General features: G+C 43.4%; 1 protein-coding gene across 1 annotated transcript in view; it reads right to left on the reverse strand.

Moving 5' to 3' along the window:
- The window catches only part of LOC109885864 (laminin subunit alpha-5), a 281,944-nt gene that overhangs the window by 45,426 nt on the left and 222,836 nt on the right, over positions 1–13,682 (reverse strand). The window contains 7 exon segments of the mRNA XM_031793358.1: positions 2,709–2,888; positions 5,699–5,841; positions 6,921–7,106; positions 9,463–9,576; positions 9,872–9,974; positions 10,290–10,422; positions 11,517–11,671. Of these exon segments, the coding sequence (XP_031649218.1) occupies positions 2,709–2,888; positions 5,699–5,841; positions 6,921–7,106; positions 9,463–9,576; positions 9,872–9,974; positions 10,290–10,422; positions 11,517–11,671 (1,014 nt within the window).

A 13,682-nucleotide genomic window follows, 5' to 3' on the forward strand; every position in this document is an offset into this window, starting at 1 on the left:
AATGTAATTGTGTATATGTCTTCTGCAAAAGATAGGAAAGGCTGCCAGATATTATAAAATGTAATTGTGTATATGTCTTCTGCAAAAGATAGGAAAGGTTGCCAGATATTATAAAATGTAATTGTGTATATGTCTTCTGCAAAGGATAGGAAAGGTTGCCAGATATTATAAAATGTAATTGTGTATATGTCTTCTGCAAAGGATAGGAAAGGTTGCCAGATATTATAAAATGTAATTGTGTATATGTCTTCTGCAAAGGATAGGAAAGGTTGCCAGATATTATAAAATGTAATTGTGTATATGTCTTCTGCAAAGGATAGGAAAGGTTGCCAGATATTATAAAATGTAATTGTGTATATGTCTTCTGCAAAGGATAGGAAAGGTTGCCAGATATTATAACATGTAATTGTGTATATGTCTTCTGCACAATATAGGAAAGGTTGCCAGATATTATAAAATGTAATTGTGTATATGTCTTCTGCAAAAGATAGGAAGGTTGCCAGATATTATAAAATGTAATTGTGTATATGTCTTCTGCAAAAGATAGGAAAGGTTGCCAGATATTATAAAATGTAATTGTGTATATGTCTTCTGCAAAAGATAGGAAGGGTTGCCAGATATTATAAAATGTAAATGCAGGATCCCCTAAAGGAGTGGTGTATTGTCTAGCTAGTACAAACCAGTATGATGCCCAACTGTTTAGAGGGCTCTCTCTCTCTCTCTCTCTCTCTCGCTCCTTCTAATTCAGCAACTGTCTCAGGTTCAACTGTAGGAATATCTAAGTTCTTAAAGAAGGTGTTGAGTAAGGTGGCATTACCAGCGGATTTCAAAGTGTATAATTGTGAGTGAAAGTTAGAAAAGCCTGAACTGACCTCTAAATCATCAATACATTTGTTATGCTATTATTTGACCATGCTGGTCATTTATGAACATTTGAACATCTTGGCCATGTTCTGTTATAATCTCCAGAAGACCCTTAGTGCGAACGGCCCAGTACATCACTAGGGCCAAGCTTCCTGCCACCCAGGACCTCTAAACCAGGCAGTGTCAGTGGAAAGCACAAACAATTGTCAAACACTCCAGTTACCCCAGTCCTAGACTGTTCTCTCTGCTACCGCACGGCAAGCGGTACCAGAACACCAAGTCTAGGACCAAAAGGCTCCTCAACAGCTTCTACCCCCCAAATCTTAAGACTGCTGAATCAAATCAAATCAAATGTATTTATATAGCCCTTCGTACATCAGCTGATATCTCAAAGTGCTGTACAGAAACCCAGCCTAAAACCCCAAACAGCAAGCAATGCAGGTGTAGAAGCACCTGAACAATTAATCAAATAGCTACCCAGATTATTTACATTGACCCCCCCTCCCCTTTGTTTTTACACTGCTGCTACTCTCTGTTTATTATCTATGCATAGTCACTTTATTCCTACCTACATGTACATATTACCTCGACTAACTTGTACCCCCGCACATTGACTCGGTACCGGTACTCACTATATATAGCCTCATTTTTGTTATTTAATAATTTATTTTTTTACCCTATGTTATTTAGCAAATATTTTATTAATTTATTAACTATATTTCTCGAACTGCATTGTTGGTTAAGGGCTTGTAAGTAAGCATTTCACGGTAAGATCAACAACTGTTGTATTCGGCACATGTGACAAATACAATTTGATTTGATTCGATTTGAAATCTGTTATTCTATGCGTTTGTATGGGCTAATAGCAGTAAGGTCAAATAAAAAATTATGAAATAATTTGTGTGTATATATTTTATTGATACTTCAACGGGTGTTTAAATTCTAAATAAAATAAAATAGCAAAATTATCCTTCTTCAAACAATTACATATAGTTTATGGATAAAGATGTTTAAAGGTAAACACAGTCTCGGGGAGCCTTTCATGAATATGTCATTATGAATGCTTATAAATGTTTAGAAATGCTTAAAAAAAAGACTTACATCGATTATTCTCTGTCCCACAGTATACGTGTAAAAGAACCGTATTTATTATTTTATTTATTATTTTATTATGATATGTGTCTATTTGTGTGAAAAAACAGTTTAAAAATAAAAATAATAATAATAATAAATATGAACATTTGAACATCTTGGCCATGTTCTGTTATAATCTCCAGAAGACCCTTAGTGCGAACGGCCCAGTACATCACTAGGGCCAAGCTTCCTGCCACCCAGGACCTCTAAACCAGGCAGTGTCAGTGGAAAGCAAAAGATAGGATAATAATAATAATAAACACAATAATAATAATAACAATAATAAATAATAATAATAATAAATACAATAATAATAATAACAATAATAAATAATAATAATAATAAACACAATAATAATAATAACAATAATAAATAATAATAATAATAAATACAATAATAATAATAACAATAATAAATAATAATAATAAATACAATAATAATAATAACAATAATAAATAATAATAATAATAAATACAATAATAATAATAACAATAATAAATAATAATAATAATAAATACAATAATAATAATAACAATAATAAATAAAATAAATAATAAATACAATAATAATAATAACAATAATAAATAATAATAATAATTACAATAATAAATAATAATAATAAAATAATAAATAAAATAAATAATAAAAATAATAGTAAAAATAATAATAATAAAAACATATTTAAAAAATAAATGTAAAACAATACTTACGTCCTTGTTTCCGAGGTAAAAGACAAAATGTTTGTCTGGTTGGTCCTGTCTGCGGGCGCGTGAGGCCTCGGGCAGGGTGATGTAGAACTTCAGGGAGGTGTAAGCTGCCAGATCTGCTAGGTTACTGGGGGTGCGCACCTGCACACCTGATGTCCCGTTGAACTTCACAGGTACGCTCACCTGAGAGGGAGAAGAGGGGTAAATAAACTGGTCACCATGCATGTTGATGTAACCGTTCATGTAACCTTAGTAGATAGATAGATTTTCTAATATCATAAGTTTTGACCAAAATTCATACTTTATTCATACAAAAACTACATTTAATAGACACTTTTATCCGAAACTAAACACTGAACAAGAATAAACGCAACAATGTCAAAGATTTTATTGAGTTACAGTTCATATAGGTCAATCAGTCAATTGATAATAAACTAATGAGGTTCTAATCTATGTATTTTCCAACTGGGAATACAGATGTGCATCTGTTGGTCACAGATATTAAAAAGGTTAAAACACAAAGGTTGGACGTGGATCAGAAAACCAGTCCGTATCTGGTGTTGCCACCATTTGCCTCATGCAGCGCAACACATCTCCTTCACATAGAGTTGATCAGGCTGTTGATTGTGGCCTGTGGAATGTTGTCCCACTCCTCTTCAATGGCTGTGTGAAGTTTCTGGAGATTGGCGGGAACTGGAACAAGCTGTCGTACACGTCGATCCAGAGCATCCCAAACATGCTCAATCGATGACATGTCTGGTGAGTATGGAGGCCATGGAAGAACTGGGACATTTTCAGCTTCCAGTAATTGTGTCCAGATCCATGTGACATGGGGCCGTGCATTATCATGTTGAAACATGAGTTGATGGCGGTGGATGAATGGCACGACAATGGACCTCAGGATCTCTTCATGGTATCTCTGTGCATTCAAATTGCCATCAATAAAATGCAATGGTTTTCATTGTCTGTAGCATATGCCTGCCCCCGTACCATAACCCCACCGTCACCATGGGGCCCTCTGTTCACAACGTTGACATCAGCAAACCACTCGCCCACATGATGCCATACACACTGTCTACCATCTGCCTGGTACAGTTGAAACTGGGATTCATCCGTGGAGAGCACACTTCTCCAGCTTGCCAGTGGCCATCGAAGGTGAGCATTTTCCCACTGAAGTCGGTTATGATGCCAAACTGTAGTCAGGTCAAGACCCTGGTGAGGACGACGAGCACGCAGATGAGCTTCCCTGAGACGGTTTCTACAGAAATTCTTCGGTTGTGCAAACCCATAGTTTCATCAGCTGCCCGGGAGGAGAAATTAACATTAAATTCTCTGGCAATATCTCTGGTGGACATTCTAGCAGTCAGCATGCCAATTGCACACTCCCTCAAAACTTGAGACATCTGTGGCATTGTGTTGTGTGATAAAACTGCGCATTTTAAGGGGATTTTTATTGTCCCCAGCACAAGGTGCACCTGTGTAATGATCATGCTGTTTAATCAGCTTCTTGATATGCCACACCTGTCAGGTGGATGAATTATCTTGACAAAGGAGAAATGCTCACTAACAGGGATGCAAACCAATTTGTGCACAACATAGAGAAATAAGCTTTTTGTGTGTTTGAAACATTTCTGGGATCTTTTATTTCAGCTCATGAAAACATGGGACCAACCGTTTACAGCCCAACCGTTTACAGCCCAACCGTTTACAGCCCAACCGTTTACAGACCAACCGTTTACAGACCAACCGTTTACAGACCAACCGTTTAGACCAACCGTTTACAGCCCAACCGTTTACAGCCCAACCGTTTACAGACCAACCGTTTACAGACCAACCGTTTACAGACCAACCGTTTACAGACCAACCGTTTACAGCCCAACCGTTTACAGCCCAACTGTTTACAGCCCAACCATTTACAGCCCAACCGTTTACAGCCCAACCGTTTACAGACCAACCGTTTACAGACCAACCGTTTACAGACCAACCGTTTACAACCCAACCGTTTACAGCCCAACCGTTTACAGACCAACCGTTTACAGCCCAACCGTTTACAGACCAACCGTTTACAGCCCAACCGTTTACAGCCCAACCGTTTACAGACCAACCGTTTACAGACCAACCGTTTACAGACCAACCGTTTACAGACCAACCGTTTACAGACCAACCGTTTACAGACCAACCGTTTACAACCGTTTACAGACCAACCGTTTACAACCGTTTACAGACCAACCGTTTACAACCGTTTACAGACCAACCATTTACAGCCCAACCGTTTACAGACCAACCGTTTACAGCCCAACCGTTTACAGCCCAACCGTTTACAGCCCAACCGTTTACAGCCCAACCGTTTACAACCGTTTACAGACCAACCGTTTACAGACCAACCGTTTACAGACCAACCGTTTACAGACCAACCGTTTACAGCCCAACCGTTTACAGACCAACCGTTTACAGACCAACCGTTTACAACCGTTTACAGACCAACCGTTTACAGCCCAACCGTTTACAGACCAACCGTTTACAGACCAACCGTTTACAGACCAACCGTTTACAGCCGTTTATAGCCCAACCATTTACAGCCCAACCGTTTACAGACCAACCGTTTACAGACCAACCGTTTACAGACCAACCGTTTACAGCCCAACCGTTTACAACCGTTTACAGCCCAACCGTTTACAGCCCAACCGTTTACAGCCCAACCGTTTACAGCCCAACCGTTTACAGACCAACTGTTTACAGACCAACTGTTTACAGACCAACCGTTTACAGATCAACCGTTTACAGACCAACCGTTTACAGACCAACCGTTTACAACCGTTTACAGACCAACCGTTTACAGACCAACCGTTTACAGACCAACCGTTTACAACCGTTTACAGACCAACCGTTTACAGCTTACGTTTATATTTTTTAACAGTATAATTACAGGTATCAAACAGTATGTATTCATATTGCGGATCTGGGCTATGTTTGTCCCGTGTGAGCCACCATACCTTGCTGGCTGCCTTGCGAGCCTCAGCGATGAGCTGTCTGATCCTGAGGATGTTCTCTGAGATGTTGGGCATCTGGGCTGAGTGGTTCTGCAGCTTGTCTAGCTTCTTCATCAGTATTGGGATGGCCTCGCCCAACATACCCACTGGAGAGACACACAGACAGAAATGTTCTGTCAGTCTAAACCAATCAGACTTCATCAAATGTTTCTTCATTGAACACAGTCTTTTGTATGATCAGAGAAGCAAAGATTTTCTAAACGTTATATTAAACTTTAAATATTAAATACCATTTAGGGAAAGGGAAACCTAGTCAGCTGCACAACCAAAACGTGTCTTCCTCATTTTACCCCTCTGAATTTAGTCTACCAATTCAAGCAGACTTGAACAAATATCTACACACCACTTTATTAAAATCAAGCCTTAACAGCTATAATAGCAATATTCAAAATGGAAGTCAAGCCAGCGTCCCAGGCCTCTGTGTAGTGAAACTGTCTAGTAGTGTCTAGTGGACCTACCAGACCTACTATCTAGTAGTGTCTAGTGGACCTACCAGACCTACTATCTAGTAGTGTCTAGTGGTCCTATCAGACCTACTATCTAGTAGTGTCTAGTGGTCCTATCAGACCTACTATCTAGTAGTGTCTAGTGGTCCTACCAGACCTACTATCTAGTAGTGTCTAGTGGTCCTACCAGACCTACTATCTAGTAGTGTCTAGTGGTCCTACCAGACCTACTGTCTAGTAGTGTCTAGTGGTCCTACCAGACCTACTATCTAGTAGTGTCTAGTGGTCCTACCAGACCTACTATCTAGTAGTGTCTAGTGGTCCTATCAGACCTACTATCTAGTAGTGTCTAGTGGTCCTATCAGACCTACTATCTAGTAGTGTCTAGTGGTCCTATCCATGTCTACTGTCTAGTAGTGTCTAGTGGACCTACCAGATCTACTCTCTAGTAGTGTCTAGTGGACCTACCATGTCTACTGTCTAGTAGTGTCTAGTGGACCTACCAGATCTACTCTCTAGTAGTGTCTAGTGGACCTACCATGTCTATTGTCTAGTAGTGTCTAGTGGACCTACCATGTCTACTATCTAGTAGTGTCTAGTGGACCTACCATGTCTACTATCTAGTAGTGTCTAGTGGTCCTATCAGACCTACTATCTAGTAGTGTCTAGTGGACCTACCAGACCTACTGTCTAGTAGTGTCTAGTGGTTGAAGACCTACCAGAGGTGTTGGCCTCCAGGAAGGCCTTGTGGATGTCATTGTTGTTGGTGTTGGCGTCTCCGTACTGCTGCTGCCATTGGTCCAGCTGCTCCTTGAGAGGGGCCAGGGTGTCCTTTACTCTCGCTGCTGTACTGTTGGCCTCCTCCGCTGATGCTTTAGCCTCCTCAATGTCACTAGCTGTCTCCTCTGGGGAAGAGAGAGAGAATAGAGGTGTGGGTTGGGGTCTAGGGTCAGGATCAGGTTGTCCTCTACCTGGTTTAGGTGTGAGCTAGTGTCAGAATGTCCTCTACCTGTGTTAGATGTGAGCTAGGGTCAGAATGTCCTCTACCCGGGTTAGATGTGAGCGAGGGTCAGAATGTCCTCTACCTGGGTTAGATGTGAGCTAGGGTCAGGATGTCCTCTACCTGAGTTAGATGTGAGCTAGGGTCAGAATGTCCTCTACCCGGGTTAGGTGTGAGTTAGAGTCAGAATGTCCTCTACCCGGGTTAGATGTAAGCTAGTGTCAGGATCAGGGTTGGGTGTGAGCTAGGGTCAGGGTTGGGTGTGAGCTAGGGCCAGGATTAGCATTAGGTGTGAGCTAGGGTCAGGATTAGGTGTGAGTTAGGGTTAGGATTAGGATTTGGTGTGAGTTTGGGTCAGGATTAGGATTAGGTGTGAGCTAGGGTCAGGATTAGGATTATGTGTGAGCTAGGGACAGGATTAGGATTAGGATTAGGTGTGAGCTAGGGTCAGGATTAGAATTAGGCGTGAGCTAGGGTCAGGATTAGGTGTGAGCTAGGGTCAGGATTAGGATTAGGTGTGAGCTAGGGTCAGGATTAGGATTAGGTGTGAGCTAGGGTCAGGATTGGGTGTGAGCTAGGGTCAGGATTAGGTGTGAGCTAGGGTCAGGATTAGGTGTGAGCTAGGGTCAGGATTAGGTGTGAGCTAGGGTTAGGATTAGGTGTGAGCTAGGGTTAGGATTAGGTGTGAGCTAGGGTCAGGATTAGGTGTGAGCTAGGGTCAGGATTAGGTGTGAGCTAGGGTCAGGATTAGGTGTGAGCTAGGGTCAGGATTAGGTGTGAGCTAGGGTCAGGATTAGGTGTGAGCTAGGGTCAGGATTAGGATTGGGTGTGAGCTAGGGTCAGGATTAGGATTAGGTGTAAGCTAGGGTCAGGATTAGGTGTGAGCTAGGGTCAGGGTTAGGATTAGGTGTGAGCTAGTGTCAGGATTAGGTGTGAGCTAGGGTTAGGATTAGGTGTGAGCTAGGGCTAGGATTAGGATTAGGTGTGAGCTTGTGTCAGGATTAAGTGTGAGCTAGGGTTAGGATTAGGTGTGAGCTAGGGTTAGGATTAGGTGTGAGCTAGGGTTAGGATTAGGTGTGGGCTAGGGTTAGGATTAGGTGTGAGCTAGGGTCAGGATTAGGTGTGAGCTAGGGTCAGGATTAGGTGTGAGCTAGGGTCAGGATTAGGTGTGAGCTAGGGTCAGGATTAGGATTGGGTGTGAGCTAGGGTCAGGATTAGGATTAGGTGTAAGCTAGGGTCAGGATTAGGTGTGAGCTAGGGTCAGGGTTAGGATTAGGTGTGAGCTAGTGTCAGGATTAGGTGTGAGCTAGGGTTAGGATTAGGTGTGAGCTAGGGCTAGGATTAGGATTAGGTGTGAGCTTGTGTCAGGATTAAGTGTGAGCTAGGGTTAGGATTAGGTGTGAGCTAGGGTTAGGATTAGGTGTGAGCTAGGGTTAGGATTAGGTGTGGGCTAGGGTTAGGATTAGGTGTGAGCTAGGGTCAGGATTAGGTGTGAGCTAGGGTCAGGATTAGGTGTGAGCTAGTGTCAGGATTAGGTGTGAGCTAGGGTCAGGATTAGGTGTGAGCTAGGGTCAGGATTAGGATTATGTGTGAGCTAGGGTCAGGATTAGGTGTGAGCTAGGGTCAGGATTAGGATTAGGTGTGAGCTAGGGTCAGGATTAGAATTAGGTGTGAGCTAGGGTCAGGATTAGAATTAGGTGTGAGCTAGGGTCAGGATTAGGTGTGAGCTAGGGTCAGGATTAGGATTAGGTGTGAGCTAGGGTCAGGATTGGGTGTGAGCTAGGGTCAGGATTAGGTGTGAGCTAGGGTCAGGATTAGGTGTGAGCTAGGGTCAGGATTAGGTGTGAGCTAGGGTTAGGATTAGGTGTGAGCTAGGGTTAGGATTAGGTGTGAGCTAGGGTCAGGATTAGGTGTGAGCTAGGGTCAGGATTGGGTGTGAGCTAGGGTCAGGATTAGGTGTGAGCTAGGGTTAGGATTAGGTGTGAGCTAGTGTCAGGATTAGGTGTGAGCTAGGGTTAGGATTAGGTGTGAGCTAGGGCTAGGATTAGGTGTGAGCTAGGGTCAGGATTAGGTGTGAGCTAGTGTCAGGATTAGGTGTGAGCTAGGGTCAGGATTAGGTATGAGCTAGTGTCAGGATTAGGTGTGAGCTAGTGTCAGGATTAGGATTAGGGTTGGGTGTGAGTAACATTTGTTCGTGTACAACAAGTGTGAGTATAGATATTGTTTTTCGCAATAGATCTCCCGTTTATCCCTGGCCTTACCTCGACTGAAGTTGAGGCTACTCTGCACCATCTCTAGGTCGTTCAGTAGAGTCTCCTGTTTGTCTCTGGCCTCATCCAGACGAGTCTTAGCATCCTGGAGCTGAGGTTTCAAATCTGACAGCAGACACAGAATACTACGTTATGACAAGACGGGCACTTTGTCTTGTTATTAAAGGAAGTGTACACAACAACAAGCATTCAGCGACATACATCTGGGCCTGTATTTAAAAAAAAAAAGCGTCCCAGGGCAAGAGCGCCGATCTAGGAACAGTTCTCCCCATGTGTAGCCTTGTTCATATCATCTTATTCGTTACAACCTAAAAGGCAAAGCTGATCCGATATCAACAGTCCTGTTTGTGAATACGGGCCCTGGGGAAGGAGGGAAACAAAAAGGGCATCAGGCTCTCACCATTACTGACATCTTCCTGTAGTTTGACAGCCTGGTTCACCAGTTCAATACTGTGTTTCCTCAGACCTTTAGCTGTCTGGCCCAGGTCCTGATCCTGTACATTCTGCACACATCATCAACAACAACAACATCATCATCAATAACAACAATAACATCAACACCAACAACAACACCAACATCAACAACATCATCAACAACAACAACATCAACAACAACATCAACATCAACAACAACATCAACATCAACAACAACACAACAGACATATGTTATCTTCTTACAGGTCCATCATGGCAATGTTTAGGTGCCACACATATGCATCTCTCGTAATGTTGTTTCTATGAGTCTTAGAGAGTGTATTTTGTGTGTCCTCTATCATGGTCCTCACAACGCAGGAAATATGTGTACGTGTTGCCCTTACCGCCAGTGCGTCCATAGCAGCCTGGTTGGCAGCAGTCTCAGCGGCTCTGACGGCGTCGACGATGTCGGAGTACGCCCGGGACGCGTTCACGGCTCGCTGGATGAAGCCATCCTTGTTGGTGTTGGAGATCACACTGCAACACACAGAGGAGAAAACATGAAGCCAGCTCTACATTTATAACAGTTTGATCTATCAATCAATCAACCAATCAATCAACCAACATACCAACTGCCCAACCAATCAATCGATCAACACACATACCAACTGCCCAACCAATCAATCAATCAACCAACATACCAACTGCCCAACCAATCAATCGATCTATCAATCAACCAATATACCAACTGACCAACCAATCAATCGATCTATCAATCAACCAACATACCAACTGCCCAACCAATCAATCGATCTATCAATCAACCAATATACCAACTGACCAACCAATCAATCGATCTATCAATCAACCAATATACCAACTGACCAACCAACCAATCAATCGATCACCCAACATACCAACTGCCCAACCAATCAATCGATCAACCAATCAATCAACCAACATACCAACTGCCCAACCAATCAATCGATCAACCAACATACCAACTGCCCAACTAATCAATCGATCTATCGCTCTATCAATCAACCAATATACCAACTGACCAACCAATCAGTCAGTCAGGCCATCAGTCCATCAGGACATCAGGCCATTAGTTCATCAGTTCATCAGGACATCAGGCCATTTTTTATTTTTTTATTTGACCTTAATTTAACCAGGCAAGTCAGTTAAGAACAAATTCTTATTTTCAATGACGGCCTAGGAACAGTGGGTTAACTGCCTGTTCAGGGGCAGAACGACAGATTGTACCTTGTCAGCTCGGGGGTTTGAACTCGCAACCTTCCGGTTACTAGTCCAACGTTCTAACCACTAGGCATTAGTTCATCAGTCCATCAGTCCATCAGGCCATTAGTCCATCAGTCCATCAGGCCATTAGTTCATCAGTCCATCAGGCCATCAGTCCATCAGGACATCAGGCCATCAGGCCATCAGTCCATCAGGACATCAGGCCATCAGGCATTAGTTCATCAGTCCATCAGTCCATCAGGCCATTAGTCCATCAGGCCATCAGTCCATCAGGACATCAGGCCATCAGTCCATCAGGACATCAGGCCATCAGGCATCAGGCCATCAGTCCATCAGGACATCAGTCCATCAGGCTATCAACTCCTCACCTGGCGAGGTTCATGGCCAGCTCATTGAGTAGTTCAGCATGTTTCTCTGCTGCCTCCACCAGGGGTATCTTACTGACGGAAGGGGAAAACTTCTGCACCTTCTCTGCCAAGGGCATCCTGGAACCATCCAACTGGGCTGCCAGACGCTCATAGTCCTAGAAGGAGAGGTTTTAGAAAGGGGTTAACCTCGTCACCACGCACGGAGGAAGTCTGGTGTGTACAACACTTCTAAGGGATTGAAAAAAAACACACTTCACAAGCTGTAGCCAAAATACCCGGACTCACCTCCCAAAGAGAGAGAGATAGAGAGAGAGAGAGAGAGGGGGTTTAAAGGAGAGAGGTTTTTTAGATAAGGGTTTTACTGTAACAATGGTACAGAAATCAGAGATCTAATCTGATGTCCAAGGTTTGTCAGGGACTTTTTCAGGGCCCTCCGGCAAGGCTCACAAAATAATTTTAGACCCAAGCCACCCCCTGTACCTGGACTTTAAACTACTCCCCTCTGGGTGCAGGTATAGGGCACCCCTCAGCAGGAAAAACAGAACAAAAGACAATCATTTGTGCCAGGTGTGATATCCTTCCTAAATAACTCGGGTTAATGTTCCTATCGACTCAGTAAGGCCAGCAGGCTAATGTTCCTATCGACTCAGTAAGGCCAGCAGGCTAATGTTCCTATCGACTCAATAAGGCCAGCAGGCTAATGTTCCTATAGACTCAGTAAGGCCAGCGGGCTAATGTTCCTATAGACTCAGTAAGGCCTGCAGGCTAATGTTTCTATAGACTCAGTAAGGCCAGCAGGCTAATGTTCCTATCCACCCAGTAAGACCAGCAGGCTAATGTTCCTATAGACTCAGTAAGGCCAGCAGGCTAATGTTCCTATCCACTCAGTAAGGCCAGCAGGCTAATGTTCCTATAGACTCAGTAAGACCAGCAGGCTAATGTTCCTATCGACTCAGTAAGGCCAGCAGGCTAATGTTCCTATAGACTCAGTAAGGCCAGCAGGCTAATGTTCCTATCCACTCAGTAAGGCCAGCAGGCTAATGTTCCTATAGACTCAGTAAGGCCAGCAGGCTAATGTTTCTATAGACTCAGTAAGGCCAGCAGGCTAATGTTCCTATAGACTCAGTAAGGCCAGCAGGCTAATGTTCCTATCGACTCAGTAAGGCCAGCGGGCTAATGTTCCTATAGACTCAGTAAGGCCAGCAGGCTAATGTTCCTATAGACTCAGTAAGGCCAGCAGGCTAATGTTCCTATCGACTCAGTAAGGCCAGCAGGCTAATGTTCCTATAGACTCAGTAAGGCCAGCAGGCTAATGTTCCTATAGACTCAGTAAGACCAGCGGGCTAATGTTCCTATAGACTCAGTAAGGCCAGCAGGCTAATGTTCCTATAGACTCAGTAAGGCCAGCAGGCTAATGTTCCTATAGACTCAGTAAGGCCAGCAGGCTAATGTTCCTATAGACTCAGTAAGGCCAGCAGGCTAATGTTCCTATAGACTCAGTAAGACCAGCAGGCTAATGTTCCTATAGACTCAGTAAGGCCAGCAGGCTAATGTTTCTATAGACTCAGTAAGGCCAGCAGGCTAATGTTCCTATAGACTCAGTAAGGCCAGCAGGCTAATGTTCCTATCGACTCAGTAAGGCCAGCGGGCTAATGTTCCTATAGACTCAGTAAAGCCAGCAGGCTAATGTTCCTATAGACTCAGTAAGACCAGCAGGCTAATGTTCCTATAGACTCAGTAAGGCCAGCAGGCTAATGTTCCTATAGACTCAGTAAGGCCAGCAGGCTAATGTTCCTATAGACTCAGTAAGCAGGCTAATGTTCCTATCCACCCAGTAAGACCAGCAGGCTAATGTTCCTATAGACTCAGTAAAGCCAGCAGGCTAATGTTCCTATAGACTCAGTAAGGCCAGCAGGCTAATGTTCCTATAGACTCAGTAACGCCAGCAGGCTAATGTTCCTATCGACTCAGTAAGGCCAGCAGGCTAATGTTCCTATAGACTCAGTAAGACCAGCAGGCTAATGTTCCTATCGACTCAGTAAGGCCAGCAGGCTAATGTTCCTATAGACTCAGTAAGGCCAGCAGGCTAATGTTCCTATAGACTCAGTAAGGCCAGCAGGCTAATGTTCCTATAGACTCAGTAAGGCCAGCAGGCTAATGTTCCTA

Source organism: Oncorhynchus kisutch, linkage group LG17 (assembly GCF_002021735.2).
Source record: "Oncorhynchus kisutch isolate 150728-3 linkage group LG17, Okis_V2, whole genome shotgun sequence".
Lineage (NCBI taxonomy): Eukaryota > Metazoa > Chordata > Actinopteri > Salmoniformes > Salmonidae > Oncorhynchus > Oncorhynchus kisutch.